Source organism: Cryptomeria japonica, chromosome 11 (assembly GCF_030272615.1).
Source record: "Cryptomeria japonica chromosome 11, Sugi_1.0, whole genome shotgun sequence".
NCBI classification, from domain to species: domain Eukaryota; kingdom Viridiplantae; phylum Streptophyta; class Pinopsida; order Cupressales; family Cupressaceae; genus Cryptomeria; species Cryptomeria japonica.
The window spans coordinates 566,241,478-566,261,160 of record NC_081415.1 but is presented as its reverse complement, the minus strand read 5'-3'; the positions used below and the strand labels follow the sequence as shown (position 1 = coordinate 566,261,160).

The following is a 19,683-nucleotide window of genomic DNA, read 5'->3' as shown; positions in this document are numbered from 1 at the left end:
ATCTAGGTTTTCTACTAAAGACTTAAAGCTACAGTCAACTATATTTCAATTCAAAGCAGTGCTTTTTTGAAATAATTTGATATCGTGATACAGGGTCTCTAAAAGACTTTAAATATAATTATAGTTCTAATTTCTTAGTTTGATTGAATTAAAATTATAATACAGTCTGACACAAATATGATGGATTTCATATCAGAGATCCATGTGTTCATATTTTTGCTTCAATAACCAACAAATCTAGCATTAATTTTTATCGTCTAAAATGCTATGAAAGGAAGAACGCAAGAATATGAAAGGTGTGTAAACTAATGATTGTCCTTCCTTATCATGAGAGTCTTTTTTGCTTAATGTAATTGTGACTATAAGTTGTGATGCATATCTGTAATATATAAGATGATTTTCTTATTTATATTATCCTTTGTGGCAGGGTCATGACAGAATATTTTATTTTAGTTCAGTTTATATTTTAATGTTTTTAGACAATGAGGTATTATCAGCAAAATTGTAGTAGTAATATGTCATTTTTCAGATCTAGGTTTTCTACTCGAGACTTAAAGCTATAGTCAACTACATTTCAATTCAGAGGAGCGTTCTCTCAAACACTTTCATCACATAACCTGATACAGGGTCTCTAAAAGACTTAAAATATAATTATAGTTCTAATTGCATACTCTACTTTGGCAGAGGAGATAAGTCTACCTAGTCGAGATAAACTTTGTCAGCACCAATTTGAATGACTTTGTCGACGCCAATATTAGCGTCAGAAAACAAAAGCTCATTTAAAGATGAGTCTACTCCAATATATTGTGCATACAAAGAATAACTACTAAGAAATAGAAAATGTTCAACCCATGTCGAATGTTGCAGGTGAATTTAGGAACAAGAACTGAAAGAATTGATCTGTACTTTCTCAACAATTTTAAATTGTTTTACAGAGACCCAGTTTTTCCTGGTAGATTTTGAGTTTGGGAATAGGAACTGACAGAACTATCACACAGAATTTTTCTGCACTTTTTTGTAATTTTGAATTGTTTTTACAGAAACCTAGTTTTTCTTGATAGATTTTGAGTTTTTAAACGAGAGAACTCAGTTTTTTCCCAATCAATTTGTACTTTTCCTATTTTTGAATTGTTTTTTAAAAATCTGATTCTTCCCCATTGAATTGATTTTTCCTATTTTTGAATTGTTTTTCAAAAATCTGATTCTTCCCCATTGAATTGATTTGGGGCTTTTTTTTTAAATCCATTTTTTTTAATAAATCAATTGAATCTTGTATTCTCCAAGACAATTTTGAATTGTTTTTGCAGAAACCCAATTTGATTTTGGGTCAATTTAGAAACCACATTCCTAACAGAAGAACCTAATTTTGCTGAATGAAGGCTCTAAAAAGCCCAAATTTTCAAACAGCCCTGAAATTGCGGAAAGGTATTGCCTAAAACCCTAAAAGAGAGCAGTGGCGCACTTGACATATGTTCGAGACCCTTCCAAAATGTCGGTGAAAATATTTGAGTCTTTCATCTGCTTCTCTGCTGCACATATTGTCCAGGTTCTATATTTAGATAATGGTTAGAATCTATGGTTTTCTACAGGTGATGGTCAAATCCGTAATAAAGAGTCACGAATTACAAAGCTTACCTGGATTTCTGCCTCTGCCCTTATGAAAATTATTGCAAAGAAAATGTTCTGCCTTCTGAAATCCTCCACCCCTGCCAAACGAGAATGTAATGAAATTGTAAAAGCAATGAACGCACACTGGAGTATTTTTAATGACTATAACAAATATTAAAACTGCAACACATATTAATGGAACACAAATATTAAAACTGCACTGGGATTTATGATCAGCTACAGTCATTTAAAAACTTGTACAAATGCCAGTGTTAACACATCATAAAGTAATAAATATTTTTGGAAAAATAAAATAAAATAAACCTCACCAAAATATCACACATCCAATCATAAATCAAAAAAAAAAAAATTTAAATAGTTTAATACAAACAAAAATAAAACTTTACAATAAGTTTAAATTTTTCACTTTGAACAATTATCAAAGTAACGAATGCTCATTTTTTGATGAGATGAAAACATTAATTCTCTTCTTAAGACGGGGACTAATAATAGCAAAAAGTATACAATAGATAATATTTTATTCAAATACATCTTTTTAAATATAAATAACAACACAATAATACTCTTCATTATCATCTAAAAATTAAATAAACAAATTTGTTCCTCAACTCTTAAACTTATATAAATATTATTAAACACATATAAACAACCATAAATACTTAAAAACTACTTTAAACATATAAAACTTCTAAAAATCCGACAGTTTTATAAATAAAAACTCAACAATTAACCTAAAAAACATGAATAAATCTTTTAACATAGAGCCACATTTCAATCCACAATTGTTTATACAAACATAACCGCTTTAAAGATGACCTTTCTTTTCCCTGATATCATAAATCATCGTTATAATGACACCATTTTCCAAAATACCAAGTCATAATAAACGAAGAATAATGTAAAATTATGTGAAACTATTACTCTTGCTGTAACTTCAACTATATCAAAGTAAATATCAAAGTAAATAGTATGTACAGCCCATGTGGGATTTAATGAGAGTTGCAATGCGTTTAACAATCTCTGCCGTTGGAAAGCAATCAATTTTGTATTATATATGAAACTTTTAGACACAACCAAGCAATTTTTTTTTCTTCATGAATTTAAGATATACAGCAGGGCTGAATTTAGAACCAATCATCAATGCAAACTATAAATGCATTTTATCTACAGCCTTTTGAAAAGCAAAATTTTCTCTAACTTTAACTTCTTGCTCCATTAAGTATTGTTAGGTTTATATTTCAAAATTAATTTAAATAAACATTCTTATACCAACATTTAATAAAAAAATAGTAAACAATATAATAATAAGTAGCTTCATAAAAATATATAAATTATATATTCTAATTAAATTTAAGGTTTCCTTTCTTAAATAGCTTTTATATTGTCTAAATAATCTTAGTTTCTAAAATAAAATTTTAGTTTAACTACAAGTTCATGGCAAAATTTGTATATTGATGTCAATTTCTATTTTATTTAGTGTATATTTATATTTGTGAAGTGTGTGTCTATATTAATTCTTATTTAATTTCAATTAATATTTTTTGGAAAAAGGGAATTAAAAATTATATTAAGTAAATATCAAGAAAATATTGTAAAAAGATTTTTAGAAAGTAACAACTAGGTCACTAAAGCTCAAAGAAATTTTTTTAATGATTTTATCCACAAACTCATCACCTCCAACAAATAAAGGAATCCATAAAATCCAGAAAACACAAAATCCTAATGAAAAATGGATCAAAATGAACAAAATTAAATAATTGTAAGGGATGTGAAGAAATTGGAGGTTGAGTAGAAGATATGGACTCCTATTCCACGTGATTCCAAATTTTATTATCAAAGGCTTATTTGGTCAATCTATCTACAACAACATTGCATTCTTTAGGAATATGAAGAAAAGAGATGGAATCAAAATTTCATGAGAGAAATACAGCCTGAGTAACACAATTTCATATAAAACAACATACGAAAATAGGTGAACTATCAATTCCACCAATCTGCATAACACATAGATTGGTATGACAAGAACCATCAATGTTAACTTTGAAAAACTCAATAGAAACTAGAACCATTTACCTACTCTATTCACCTTATAGATTGTGAAACACAATATAATATTAAATAATAAGGTGTAAAATTAATGAACCTTATTCCCTCAAATTTTTATTTTTTTATTTTAAAGTATACAATTAATAATATAATGTTTTTAATTGTAATAAATTTTAAAAATGCAAAATTAATAAAAGTTATTCCTTCAAATTTTGATTAATTTTGTTATTTTAATGTGTACAGTTAATGAACAACTATTATAATATAATACATTATATGTAATATATCAGTTAACTACCAGTTTATTTGATTGAGTGTACATATGGAATTAACAACTACATAATGTTGTGTAGTGTAGAATTTTTTTAAAATAGGAGGGGCTTGACACACACTCAAGATTTTGGTTGCCTTAATCTTGTTGTGTACATTTGTAGAACAAACTGCATTTATATGATCCCAGCTAACCAGTTCAATCTGCCGGTAACAAAATATAAATAGATATTTATGTTAAATGCCAATAATATTTTTCAGACCAATAGGTTGATTTGGAAAATTGTTGATCATTTATTCCTTGTACTCATTGAGAAAAATTATTCTGTGACTATTGTGCTTTCCTCCTATTCTTGTTTGTAGGCACTACAAAATCAGAAGAGAACTGACTTGACAGAAATGTTGGTAGGAGAATAGATTCCATAAAGCATATGGCAGACAAGAAAAAAAACATAAGCCAGATCTACTGAACATAGAACATATTTCTCACTTCAAATTTTCTGTTTTTCTGCAAAGCTTAATATTTCGTTCATTTTTCTGTTTTGACTGATCTGAAACTGTCTTCTCTTCCATTGTAAACAACGTATTTATTAAATGTATCAATATTTCTTAAAATACCTCAAAATATTAACTTTTTCCAATTGGATAATATATTTTTTACTCTGATCTCCACGGTGCTAACAAAAATGTAGGCACAATACAAGCTCGTAGAGAACAAAATTTAAATTGAAGTTGTAAAGTGCAGTACCCAATAGTGAAATAGGATTTTCATGACAACTTGCTAATCAAAGCTTGTTTTAATGGAATGTCAATCTCACTCAAGTATTAATTGAAGATGGATATTATCAAGTTGTTTAAAGAGAACATTTCCTAATCCAGAAATCACATATTTGTAGTGGCAGTTAGTATACGAGGTCAATTATGAAATTCCCTTTGTATGATATAAATGTATCTGTTTAGTAATATTACAGAGTAGTTGTAAAAAAAGAAAAATCTGTTTTTTCCTTCTGTCTACAGAAAAACAGTTGAAGCTGTCATGAAAGCTATATTAAGAAGCTTTTTAAACTCTATAAATTAGTAAAATTGTTGTGTATTTTATATTATTTATTTCTTACATGTAGTGTCAAAGTCAATAATGACATCTTCTTCTAGTATAAGCGTTCTCAAATTCTAAGTAAAAACTATGAATATTGGTCAATCATAACACAGGCTTTGTTTCACGCTCAAGATAAATTCGAGCTTGGCTTGTGGAGAATGGATTTCGTGAACATGTGGATGCAATAGCATATAATGCATTATCTCACTTGTAGGGAAGGATGTCTTCAGAGATAACAAAGAGAAGGATTCTATATCTATTAGACAATGCATGAACAACTCTTTCATGGGTTGTTGCAGCAACGAAATCAAAGATAGGATAGGATATACTCCGAACAATATATATCAAGAAATGGTAAGATGAAATAAATAATTTGTTTTTGTTAATCAAATTAGATCTCATGTGACACTTAAAGTTAATAGAACAGAAAAACCAAACAAAAAATTATGGAAGGTGTCTGTAGAGATTAGGTCAATTTTAATCTTCATAATATTTTGTAGATGAGCTCCATGTCTCTAATTTCTCATGAACGTAGACTGAATCCTTTTTTAACTCTTCTTATGAGCATGCTTTTGAGTCAATTTTTAGATAGTCATGGCAGAGGTAGAGGTAGAGGTAGAGGAAGAAATTCATTGAATGGTGAAAGAATCAGTCTTATAAATTCAAGTGGAACATAAATTAGTCAAAATTCAAGTTAAAATAAATCTTAAATTCAATGTCTTCTATAAAATATGATCAATATTTATATGAGTGTAAAAAAAATAAAACCTTAAGTTTTTGGCATGCAATCTTGTTCAAAAAATTTGAAAAGATGTAGAATAAGGATGTAGGAATCACATCATGAGCATAGTTTGGAAATTATTTTTAGTCTAGATAAGTCAATTAAATAAAATGTTCTTTCAGAAAATAACAATAAAATATTGTTCATATTATATCTATATATAAGAAAAACAAGGTTATTTTAGATATTTTCTTCTTTTTTTTTTAAATATAACTTCATGAGATTCGAAAGATTATTCAAAATAAAAAATCATAATTTTAAATCAATATTCATGAAATTATCTAAAGACAAAAATTCAAATAACTAACAATAGAATGTTTCCCTTGAAATCAACACCAAATTTGAGAGTTGAATTTGATTGATCCCAACCTACTACTTCTATAAGATATGGCCAGATTTCCAAACGGGGCAATGCTAGAACATCAGAATACTACACTAGTACCTTCTCAAGGGGAAAAAAAAAAAACCTTGAAACAAAAAAACCCTATTCAAGATTCCAGTGAAGCAATACCATAAGGAGCTTCTCAATTAGAAACATATTTTGGGAATTGAAATTGGTTTGAAGTAGCAAAGTTTTAAGAGGACTGATGTTTATAGAAAAACCAAATAAAGCATATGATGATTGTTCTTCTGAAAAGTAGCACAAAAAGTCATTCCTAAGGCCAATAAGTTGGTTCGATAAAATAGATCATTTAAATTGTTTATTCTAATTTATGTGGACCAATATGGATACTTTTAGTAGGTGTTTATTTTTTTTTTTTTGAGCGATGGTTTAAAAAAAAAAACTCGTGTATTTATTAAAACATAAGTATAATGTGTTTGATACTTTTTCAATTCAACTATTTAATCGAGGAGCAAAGTAAAAACTATTTCAAATTTTAAGAACAAATAGAGGTAGAGAATATATCTCAAATTTATTCTTAATTTTTTTGGTAGGATGAACTAAGCAATGGAGAGACTATAAATTGTGTAATTCAATAAATAGAATACTGATAATTGGCATAGATGTGCAATTGAAATTAAACGAATGTACTGAAAGTTTGAATAAAACAATATTATTGAAACTTTTCTACAAAATGATAAAGAAGTATAGACTCTAACATATATTGCCTTCTTGGTTCCTCCTTCCACAAACCATTAAGATCAACTAAGTGGTTCATAAGGAACACCTATATAAAGTACAATGCATACCCATATATTCAAATGAGGACTCCTCCAAATAAAAACCTACAAACATCACAAGAAATTGTTGACGTTATCTTTTTCAGCAAGCATTGTTGGTGTAGGAACATCAAGTCAAAAAAAGTTAGGGTCTATTTAATATGATATGTGAAGTCCAACATTGGCAAATCAAGTGAGATAAAAAAAATTAGAAGTTTGAGGGATATTTATGATCAAAATAAAGGTGAACATAATGCTGATTTTCTATTACATTTTCACATATTTTTACAAGTAGATGATTAGTTAATTTTGAAGAGGCAATGAATGAAATAATTGATGTTATAAAGAATAATCATACATTTATTAAAACTTTAAGAAAGAAAAGATGTGATAGAAGTGAAGTGGGTATACGAGACCAAGTTTAGTATACAAGTGTAAAACTGAACATCAAGGCTAGTATAAAATGGTTTCTTACAACTTGGATTTGAATATAGAAAGAAAACTCTCTAGTGTCTTGAATAGAAACAATAAGAAAAATATTAGAAATAGTAGCACAAAACAAGTGATTAGCATGCTAAGTGGATCTAAAATCTATATATTTTGAATGGTTTCATTAAAAAATTGTATGTGAGCCACTAAGATATAAGATCTTAGGCTAGAAAAGCAAGGTCAATAAACTCAAGAGAACTCTATATGGAACCAAGCTAGCTCCTGAAAGATACAATAGAAATTATTCTTACCTCTTCCTAGAATGACTTTAGTAGGAGCAACAATGAGCCTTCATTATATATAAAAATCAATTAACAAGTTACATTATAATTGAATATTTATATGTTAATAATTTGATATTCACAAGTGATTTAATAATTCATTTTTTAAAAGAGCAATGAAGAAGTAATTTTAATCCAACATTACATAAATGACTCATTGGTAGTCTAATGTATTTGATAATCATAAACATAGACATTATGCATGGCACCAAGGTTCATGTAGTCTCCAGAGGAATCCCCTCGGCAAGAATGGATTTTGTTCAAGTGTAGGACTGGAACCAAAAAAACATAATTTCGTAATCAATGTTGGATGAGTTTAAACTCATAAGATAAAAACAACTCATACTCTTTCATATGTAGAAATAGAATATGTATCAGCAATAGGAATAGCATGTTTGGCAATTTGGATGAAAAAAGAGTTCTAACAATTTTAATGCATTGTAACAAGGTTTTGATACCACATGTTGAATTGTCAATACCAAAAAAATCATTAACATTAATGTCTGAAACATATTAACCTACATCTAAAATGATAATTACAATTGTTATAAAATATAAATGATATATCAATCATAATTGTTATTTGCAGGAAAGTTTGCAGACACCTCTTCATATGCCTCTATTTAAAGATCACTGCATCTGTTTATTGATATAGACAACATATCTTTATGCTCTCCAAACTTTCTACACTGTATCAGGTTCATGGGAGAGCTGGCAGAAGATAATGAGCAGCAGTAGGAGAGATCGCAGATAAAGAGATCAAAGGAATAAAAGAGATCACGGGTGGCTGCCAAAATTAACATCTATCCTGGCAGATGAAGATAGATATGAGAAGTTTAGAATTAGAAAATTTACATGCACAAATTTTTTTCAAAAAAACTCCATGCAAAGGCAGATAGTGTGAAGGAAACCACAAAGGAAGATTGAGGGAAAAGAAAAACGCTGCAAGAAAGAAAAATGGATCCTGCCAAGAGAGGACGGAGTCCCAAAATCTGAAGGTAATCCCTGGTAAAGATCAAAGAATAGGTTGAGAGTGAAATTGAGAGTCAAAGGAGTCAGCTGTTGTTCCAGATCGTAGAAAAAAGAGAGGACAGTTGAAAAAGATGTCATTGTCTATTACCATTATTGGAATAAACTGCTGTAGCAGTAGAAAGAGATGTCGTCAACACTATAAGGAAATAAAAAATCAGAGACAATAAAATAAAAGCGATATTGCTGAAATTATAAAAAGGAGAGATCGGGGGTTTAGATAACAGCTGAGGTGGTAAGGTTGTCAAATAAATCGTGAAGCCGCCCATCCTAAATCAGTAGAAAGTCCTCCCTGTTGGCAACGGAAGCTTCGATCTTCCACCATTTCCAGTTTGATTCACTGTTCATCCTGCACAGTTATTTAGTGATTTAATAAAGATTTTAATTTGCATTGATTTTAGATCTGCCATCGGTGTATGTAATGCATGATATAAATAAGTGCGGTATAAGTGCAGGTTTAATCTTTACTTTTGAGATCTTATTCTCTATAAGAGATTCCATGTTTTGAATTGTTTTGAAGTGTATCCAGGCAGTATGTAATTCTGAATAAAAGTGTTTTGTGTTTATTTTAATCTTTACTGTAACAGTGTTCTGTTTCCTTTATTTTCTCCTGTTCTGTGTTTCTTTCAGATTGGTATCAGAGCTATCGGTAGAAGATCCTGCAAATGATCGTGTTTTATGAGTTATCAGAGCTGAAAGATCATGGGAAGGTTTGGAAATTAAATAAGAGTGTAAAGTTGCAGTAAGCTGTTAAATTGAAGTTTTGCAGAAGGATCAAAGATGCTAAAAACATTTGGTGTGGTTTCTAAGAGGCCGTAGCCAAGAGAATGAAAGACTACTGCTGCTAGTCAAAGAAGTTGTGGGCCATTTGAAAAAGGCTGATTGCAGAACCTTGCAAGGGAATATCACATCAGATAGAGAGGAATTGCTGCTATGTAGGAGATCGTCAAATTATGAAGGTTTTGGATTTGGTAAGAAAGATAGATCTGAAGTTGCTAGTATTTCAAGTTCAAGAAAATCAGTTGAAAAAATTCGGTGTTTGCATTGTCATAGAGAAGGATATAAAAATTGTTGGGATCTACATTCATGTAATATTTGTGGATTGAAGAATCATTGTGATAAGAATTGTTGGTACAAAGAGTCAAAAAGTGAATGCATGAAGATGAATTGTGGATGGAGTTATGAATCAAGTTAGCAAATAGTTACACGTATGATCCAAAATTTGTTCAGGTATAAAAGTTCATATGTGAATGAGAGAAATTATCAAAAGTTTGAATGTTTTGGTCAAAGGAAAATATTGTTTACCAAGACATCTACAAATAGTGAGTTTGCAAGAAGTTTCAAATTGATGTTTTGAAGGTTTGAAAGACTACCATAGCAGTTGGAGGAAGCCAAAAGAAAGGAAAGATTTGGAGATCAAGAGATGGTTAGGCGTTATCAAGCAAAGAAAATATTGGAGAAAATCTGAAGACTTGGTTATGGATATCAGAAAGAGACAAAGGAAAAGACTGTAGTCACGAGTAAAGGAATATTGAGTGTTGATGCATTCATGATCAAAATTAAGGGTGAGTTCATTAAAGCTTCAAGATCATATTGTGAGTCAGCATCAAGGGGGATTATGTTAGTATTCTTGTTATGTGTTTCTTTCACTCCCATTTTGTAGTTGCCTCAAAGGCATAGTGTGGCATAGGAGACAAAAAAGACAGTCAATTCATTTTCACAAACAAGTCATGGGAGGACTTTTCACAAACAAGAGATCCATTGTCAAGGAGAATAGGGTTTCCATACAATAAGGTTTTTAGCTAATTTTTGAAGTTGCCAGACTAGAGCTGAAATCTTAAGTGAAGTTGCTGAAGCCATTAATAAGTGCAAGGATCCTATAGAATAGTCAATGGTTTCCAGTTCATGAAGAAAATGGGCTATGAAGGAAAAGGTTCGGGAAAATATAGACAAGGAACTATAGAACCTATTAAGGCAATAATGAGACCAAAAAATGAGGTGCTTCGATATGTTAATAGTGATAGATATATAATTGATGATGCAGATATTATAAGCTCATGCAAATGAGTTCAAAGAATGCAGTATTTGCATTGTCATAGAGAAGGACATAAAGTAGATAAATGTTGGGATCTTCACTCTTATTGAATTTCTGGGTTGAAGAATCACTTTGCAAAATCATGTTGGAATAGAGAAGGTAATATGAAATCTATGAAAAGTTTCTATGCATTTTGATTATGGATGGATTGATACATCCAATTGGAAAAAGGTTACAAGAATGTTCAAAATAATGTACAAACACAAATATTCTTAGATCCAAAAAAAAACATACAAGAATAAGTAACATTAGTTGCAAAGATTATTTTTGAACCTAAGAAGCTATGGTCTTGGTCACAAAGATCATAGTGTTGATCGTAGAGATAATTGTTGAAATGCTATAACATTGGTTGCAAAAACCATTGAGGTTGTAGTGTTGGTAGTGGAGATTGTTACTATAGTTATGAAATATTTGATCACAAAGATCATTATTGGACTTGATCACAATGACCGTTATTAAAATTGATTGCAAATATCGTTGCTATATTAGTGAAGTTTTTTTATCATAAAGATTTTTAGAAATGCTTCACTTTATTTTGTTGATATTTGTGAAGATTTCAATCGCAAAAGTATTTGAAAACGCTTCACTTTCTTTATTGACATTCATGATGGTTTTGATTGCCAAGATCTTGTGAAATTCTTCACCTTCTTTTGTTTACACCTGTGAAGGTTTCAATCACAAAAATCTTTGGAAACAATTCACTTTCTTGAGTGATGTTTATGAAGATTTTGATCGCAAGGATCTTCATAAACACTTCACCTTCCTTATGGATATAATCATGAAGATTATATACATTTTGAGTGAAATAACATGATTTATTCTTCTTTTGTACATGGATTGTTGAAAAACTGATTTGTTATAGGTGACCCCATCATCTAGTTAGTTATACTAAAAGAGGGCTAAAAAAAAATTTCAAACCAGAAGAAGAGCAAAACAAGGGCTTCGCACAGCCCTGTCAAGCTCCACTAAGTGGTCCAACTTTTGAGAAAAATACAAGAGTAATTGACCCCTATCTACAATGTTCCAGTTTGCATGTGATCAGAGGCCCATTTGGCTAAACAATCGGCTACTCCGTTCCATTCTCTAGGAACATGATTGAAAGTGACAGGATCCAAAGAAACACACAAATTAAGAATATGCTTAACAACCAAAGCTAAATGCCAACAAACATCTTCTAAAGTCCACCTATTCAATAAATTCACCACCACCTGGGAATCCTAGTCACAAATGATTCTTCTCCACCCAAGTTGACAGCCATGTTCCACGTCATATAAAATGCCAAGAGCTTCCATCAAATTGCTAGTATGAAAACCCTTATAAAAAGAAAAAATAAACTAAACAGTCCCAGCCCAACTCCACCAATCCTTGCGCATGAGGAAGATGAAGACGTTTGCAACAACCAACATCTCGAAGATACATTACTTCCGTCAAATCACATTTTGTTGAAACAGTTTTTCCCAAAAAATGAAGAGTTTTAATATAATTTATGAAAGATGTTAAAAATTTAAAATCCTTCTTGATCATAATTGTCATATACAGACACTTCTGTTTGTAAAACACATCTCTCCATATGTCTCTATTTAATGATCAATGATCTGTTTATTGATATAGGAAACATATAAGAAACATATATTTATGCTCTCCAGATTTCCTACAACAATTAATCCAATAAAAACAAAAGAATAATCCTTCAGATAAAAGAACTGGAAACTCAGTCTGGAAAAAAAAAGTATATGTTATTTTTCACAAAAGCAAACGTAAGTTAATGGATCATATAAAGTAAATCTTTATAAAAAAATACCAACAGCAACGAGCGGATCCCTGTGACACAATGAGACGAATAATTGGGCGATTAAAGATAATATCAAGTTGCAGCCATATACAAATAGTGCAGGTTGCATATGACTTTTAGCGCAAGTCTGGAATTTGGCATTATTGTGCACTGTATTTATTTGTTTCTGAGCGCTAAATTATTAGCCAAATATTAAGTTGAACATAATCCTTGCAACCTTAGCTTTTTACTATTTCAATTTTGAATTTTATATGTACTTTCATAGTAAACTATTCCAAAACTATTAAACTTATATAAATATTATTAAACACATCATAAACAACCATACACAGTTAAAAAAATTACAACAAACATATAAAACAAAATCATACTCCAAAAACCACACTTCAATCCACAATTGTTTATACCATCATAAACACTTTATAGATAATTTTGTTTCCTTCTAACTTAAATTAATATCTGTCCATTAAAAACCTGTTCCAATCTGATTTTACAACTACAAAAATTTATTTTATAACATGTTCATCATAAATCATTGTCATAATTCAAACTAATGAAGATGATGACACAATTTTGCAAAATGACCAGTAATGTGAACGTATTCATCTAGATGTAACTGTAACGATATACCAGTCTACCATATCAAACTTAATAGCCTGTACAGCCCAAGTTGGATTTAATGAGAGGTGCACTGCGTTTAACAATTACTGCCATTGAAAAGCATTCAATTTTGTATTATATATGAAACCATGAATTAAGATACACAGAAGGGTTGAATTTGGAACCAATCATCAATCCAAACTATAAATGTATTTGATCTGCAGCTTTTTGAACAGCAAAAATTCTTATAAAATTTTTACTATGCTGTGTCATGATCTCATGACTATAACAGTATGGTTCTTCATGTTAAAAAGACAAATCTGTTGTTTAATATTTAATGCAGTATTCTCTTGTTTTCTATTCTTTATGAAAAGTGCCCACTACCAATTGCAGTGTTCTCTTGTTTTCTATTCATTATGAAAAGCGCCCAGTACCAATTGAGTACAAGAATATTAGAAAAGTCTATTAAAATAAATACTTGGTTCAGGAGATTTAAGTTGAGAAGGTTTACCAAATGTGAAAAGTTTCCTTTTTTTTATTGTGAAAACTTTCAGACACCATTTTCCAAAGTAATGCAAAGTAATGTAAACGTATTCGCCTAAATGTAACGTTATACTAGTCTACCATATCAAAGTTAATAGCCTGTACAGCCCATGTGGGATTTAATGAGAGGTGCACTACGTTTAACAGTCACTACCACCGATCAAAATAAACAGTCACTACCATCGGAAAGAATTCAATTCAAATTTGTATTATATATGAAACTTTGTAACACAACCATGAAATTTTTTGTTCATCATGAATTTAAGATACACAACAGGGTTGAATTGGGAACCAATTATCAATCCAAACTATAATTTTATGAGAAAAAATTGTTATCAAATTTTTGATATGCTGTGTCATGATTTCATGTCCATAACAGTATAGTTCTTCATGTTAAAAGACACTTCTGTTCTTTAATCTTTAATGTCCATAACGTATATATAATACTTTATGTAATGAGGCTATAACTTTTCTAATTAATTATAACATTGATGTACATTAAGATGATATTATTCTATATTTAATGATGATTCTAAACCCATAGGGTCATGTTATACATTATGATATGTTTTATGATCATCATTCTTATACATCTAATACATGTATAACAATGATTTTCCATTATAATCACTATATGGGCATCATTGCCTCTTCCAATGTGATGATATTATTAACCTTAATCAAGAATCATCGCAATGATCACAATGGTACTATAATTTCTGATTAATTTAAATCGAGAAAGGGATTGAATTCTTAAATAGTAGCTAAATAGTAAAATAGAAGGGAATCACAAAAATAAAAAATCTCATGAGAGGTGAGACTCAAAAGAAGAAGAAGAAGAAGAATAAGTAGATAGAGGAATATTTTGACTAGAACTAAGAACCTATGGGAGACTAGGGTTCAACCCTATACAATAGAATTCTCTTTCACCAACCCCTAAAGAGTAAGGGAAGAAGGAGAATGATCTTTACTCTTTCCATGAACAATTGTGCGAGAAATATTATAATCCATCTCGCCAATATTGTGGGAGATGAGAAGTGATCCCTCAATTGGAAATCCCTCAATTGGAGAGACAACAACAAACAAAGGGGGGTGACTAAAAGAACAAGGAAAATCAAAGACCACTAGAGAAGATGACTATTGAAAGAGTAGCCTATGGAAATGATGGTACTACAAGTTTTTTGTCACATGCTAAATCATTTTTTCCTTAGAATTATGTGTAAATTTGAACGATGATATATTATTAACTAGTGAGTTTAGACTTTTATTTTGTTGTAAATTTTTATAATGGTCCAATACATCCTGTTTATGTTACACTTGTTTCATGAACCAACCTTTCATTCTATGTTGTCATTTCCTCAATTAGCTAGAAATGAATATGTTATATTGCAGCAACCTCTTGTACCTCCCAATCTCATGATTTACAAGCCTGTGATGTTGGAAAAAACATTATTTTAAAAAATCACACCTTTCCTCCTGCCAAAATATGCAAGACAATATATTTTCATACATCTTATTGTAAATTTAGATTCTCTAATAATAGAGGCATTGCATTTAAACATAAATCTAAACAACTCCCTCCTTTAACAATGAGAATCATATGAAAATGCATGAGTAGATCAATCAAATTGATCTTATTTTACATTATGCACACACTATAATAAGGTTACAATTGAGATTAAAAAGAAACCAATTTATACAAATATTGATGAGAAACTTCATTACTCATATATGCTTATTTATTCCTCTTCATATTTATCACATTATTTTTCTTATCTTTATTTATTTATATTTGTGTTTCTATTATTTCTAATTTGCCTTCTTCATATGCCATGTATGTCCTCACCCTCCTTACATATTCATGTATTTACATTATGTACCCTCACAATTTGGACCCTTTGATTATGACATGTCCTTTGTACCCCCTTGTCAATCTTTTTATTTCATGGCTTGGTTGGCATGTTTCTTACATTACTCATTGGGATGCATTTACCTTGTGTGCCCTCACAATTTGGATGCTTTGATTATGACATGTCCTTTGTACCCCCTTGTCAATCTTTTTATTTCATCACTTGGTTGGAATATTCCTTACATTACTCATTGGAATTGCTTATTTATTTTTATTTGACAATTTTTATGTCACTATTTATAAGATTCATCATGCCTCTGTATTGTAAGTTTGTTTTCTATATTTAATATATTTTCACAAAAAAAATGATAGAAATAGTTAAATGCATCCAAAGGTAATTGAGAGCATCTCAAGTTAAAGTTATATTTAATATAATAAAGTGTAAGATAATTACCCTTATTTTATATAGCATACCTTCTCTACAATGACAAGGGGTGTAGAAACTCTAATGGCCTTTTTCACAATCCTCCTACTAATATTTAAAAGACTTTTTTTAACTCATTGTTTCATATGTCATTTTATGGTATGATCAAAGGCATATCTCTAATTATAATAACACATAAGAAAGTCTTAAATATTTTAGAAATAAACTATTCATTTAAAGACAAGTAAGATCTCTATTACATCATTAACTATAACAAAGAAGAATACATATGGTAACCTCATACATTAAATAAGATTTCCATGTACAACCTATTAATGTAGAAGATATTTCAGCATCAAACTACTAACTATCATAGAAAGCATAGGAACACTAATACCTAAAATTTAGTCTAGAATTTGATATTTTGATGGGAGAATGGTTGATTTCAGTTGCATGCCTTTGGACGGAATTCCATGAATTGTGGATGATGTAATTTAATTGTAGATGATGTAATTCAATTGGATCTCCCATGTTGGAGAGAAAAAGACGTGCTTGATTCTTGGATTTTAGACATTATAGCTTCATTTTTCAACATAGCTTTCTTCAAGAATTTGGAAGTTATCTTACTTTCTTTCTTATTCATCATATTTTATTTATGAACTCATTTTTTCTTTGGTCATATTCTGCTTAATTCATTTTTTAAATTATATTTTTTTTATATATCATTTTTTTTATTAATATTATTTTTATAATGAAATTTAAACAAGTTTAAATTCAGTTTTTTACAAGAAATTAATGATATCTCCATCTATCAATAAATCAATTGAAACTATTTATAAATAATATTTTTAAATATGTAAAAAATATATTTTAACTAAAAAATAATATCTAAAAATAATCAATAAATTTTCTATAACACAATTAAATAAAAATATGTATATATAAAAATAGTTACATAAATGATTGAAACATTAAAAAAAATTCTAACTACACTATATGAACACAAAAAATAACTATCAAATATCTACAATTTCGTTAAACCACTCAACCCTGGATCTTTCACTTTACAAATCATTAAAACTTATGAAACTACAAATTTAAAGGTGTTGTTCAATATAGAGTTAGAGAATGACACTAGAAGAATTGCATTGGCTAAGCCAATCTGAGATCATCATATTATCTAAGATTCTTATTTAGAGAAAAAGTTACTTAAAAAACAATGGCACTAGAAGAATTGCTTTGGCTAAGCCAATCTGAGATCATCATATTATCTAAGATTGTTATTTAATGAGCCACACCAGAAAATGAAAATTGTTGCAACTCATCAAACAACTCTTTAAGAACATCTTCGCTAATGCATTAGTTCATGTATGTGAAGTTACCCATCTGTATCCAGTTTTGTGTCAGTTTTCTTTCCATGGACAGTTCAACTCATCACAGCCATTTTCATTGAAGAATTGCTTTGGCTAAGCCAATCTGATATCTTCATATCACTAAGGTTGTGATTTAATGAAGGACACTAGAAGAATTGAAATTGTTATAAATGATCAAACAGGTCTATAATAACATCTTCGCTAATGCATTAGTTCATGTATGTGATGCAACCTATCTGTATCCAGTTTTGTCTCAGTTTTCTTTCCATGGACAGTTCAACTCATCACAGCCATTTTCATTGAAGAATTGCTTTGGCTAAGCCAATCTGAGATCTTCATATCACTAATGTTGTGATTTAATGAACGACACTAGAAGAATTGAAATTGTTATAACTGATCAAACAGGTCTATAATAACATCTTCACTAATGCATTAGTTCATGTATGTGATGCTACCTATCTGTATCCAGTTTTGTCTCAGTTTTCTTTCCATGGGCAGTTCAACTCATCACAGCCTTTTTCATTGAAAAACAAAAGGACTTATACTTGTACATTCCCCCTTAATATTGAAATACACAGACTTCATCTAGCTAAATTTTTGAACTAAAAATTTCACAATCGTCCCATAATTCATTTTTTATATCTAAATATGCCAAGTAGTAACAATACAGAAAGCAAAGCTTCTGATCCTAGATTTATGACTGAAACAGCGTAACATTCTGCCTTAAGCTTACCCGATCAATTGCTGAAGTTTAACATATAGTGTCTCGAAATTAGTAATGCTATGGTCTGCTACCTGTGAAATTAAAATAAAATGCATTCAGAGTTTTGAAAAGAATTAAGCATACAAACTGTAGGGCGTCGCTGCCTGTGAAATTAAAATAAAATGCATTCTAGTTTTGAAAAGAATTAAGCATACAAACTGTATGGCATTGTTGGGAAAATACCTTGGCATGTATGGTATAGAAGACTTTTCCATTATTCACAGACGAAGCAGCACTCACAACTTCAACTCTACATTCTTCCAACACCAGAAGAACATCGGACAAGGCAATCTGATTCTGGATCGAGTTTATATATACCTGAAATGTAGCTGAACCGAATGACTTTATTTTAATTGATGGGAAACCCTCATCTGATTTCTGGAATTCCAGAGGCTTGGATATTTCAACTCCCTTAGGGCAAACTGCTGGAGTTTTGTTCCTGTCTCTTTCCTCCGATAGATCTTTGATCTGTTGCTTTAGATAATGAACATAATTAGCAGCTTCCGCCAGTTGGTCTGTTACTGAACGATTTCCCTGCACAATATCGATTCCAATTCAATTCGGACAAAAAAAAAATCCACCAAATAAAACTATTTGAGCTCTGAAATGAAATAAAATCATACCCGAATACTTTCTTCTGAAAGTACTGATCTCAGCTCCGAGTAGAGAGAATTCATGTCTTTCCGCCGCTGCCTTTCAACCAATTTGTGAGTAATCTGTTTGTTGGGTTGTGAGCCTGCCATCTTCCCAACATTACATGAACTGGGGTTACCAAATCCATCTTCTGAAGATTTCTGAAAGTAGAAATCCAGAGCATTTTGGTAAGTTTTCTCTTGTTGAGATGGGATGGAACTGAAATTCGACAAGTCAAATTCCTTGTTTGGATAGAAACTCATGGTATAGGGAAAATTGGTCATTAGGGTTGTTGGGTTTTAAAACCAGACTGGAAATCAGATTCGCTGCGAAAAGGATAAAGGATTTGGTACTTGACCTGGCAAGATCTGGAATGGGCTTTAAAAAGGATAAAAGATTAGGGTTCGTGGATTCTCATCAGAGATATATTAGTAGGGTAACCAAATTAGGGATTGCGAAATCTGCACGATCTGATATTGCATCTACTCAGTGGGTCCAAATCTTCAAAACTAATTAGAAAACAAGATCTGAATCAAATTAGATCTTTGAGAACTGGTCAAAGTGAGGGCAAAAGCGTTCAATAATTCACACTGTCAGAGTTCAATGTCTTTTACCTACCTCCTTCAGAGACAGATAGAGTCCCGTGAATTAAGAAATGTTTCCTGTATGGCTTTTCCACTGCATGAATGAGGGCTGTAAATGGATTGATTAGTCAAATATCTGGATTTTAAAAGTCTCTCATGATTACACAGGATTTCCAACATGGAATCTTATCATTTACCATTTCCTCTTTGGTTTATTTTATGTTCTTTGCGTTTCTAATTAAGGA

The 19,683-nt window shown here is 30.4% G+C and overlaps 1 protein-coding gene across 1 annotated transcript; it reads right to left on the bottom strand.

Moving 5' to 3' along the window:
- Positions 1–1,440: 1,440 nt before the first annotated feature.
- Positions 1,441–19,117, bottom strand: LOC131080097 (transcription factor bHLH36). Its single transcript, XM_058018192.1, has 5 exons — positions 18,845–19,117; positions 18,405–18,755; positions 18,192–18,253; positions 1,636–1,706; positions 1,441–1,529 (listed from the first exon to the last, which is right to left on the bottom strand). Exons 1-5 carry the CDS (start codon positions 19,115–19,117, stop codon positions 1,441–1,443), a joined length of 846 nt encoding a protein of 281 aa, XP_057874175.1.
- Positions 19,118–19,683: the final 566 nt, after the last annotated feature.

Excerpts from the sequence above, each read along its gene's own strand:
- LOC131080097 (XM_058018192.1), bottom strand. The coding sequence starts at position 19,117 with ATGAGTTTCTATCCAAACAAGGAATTTGACTTGTCGAATTTCAGTTCC. Across the intron at positions 18,254-18,404 it reads TCTATACCATACATGCCAAG|GTAGCAGACCATAGCATTAC; the intron begins GTATTTTCCCAA and ends TTAATTTCACAG. Across the intron at positions 1,707-18,191 it reads AAACTTCAGCAATTGATCGG|GGGTGGAGGATTTCAGAAGG; the intron begins GTAAGCTTAAGG and ends CTCGTTTGGCAG.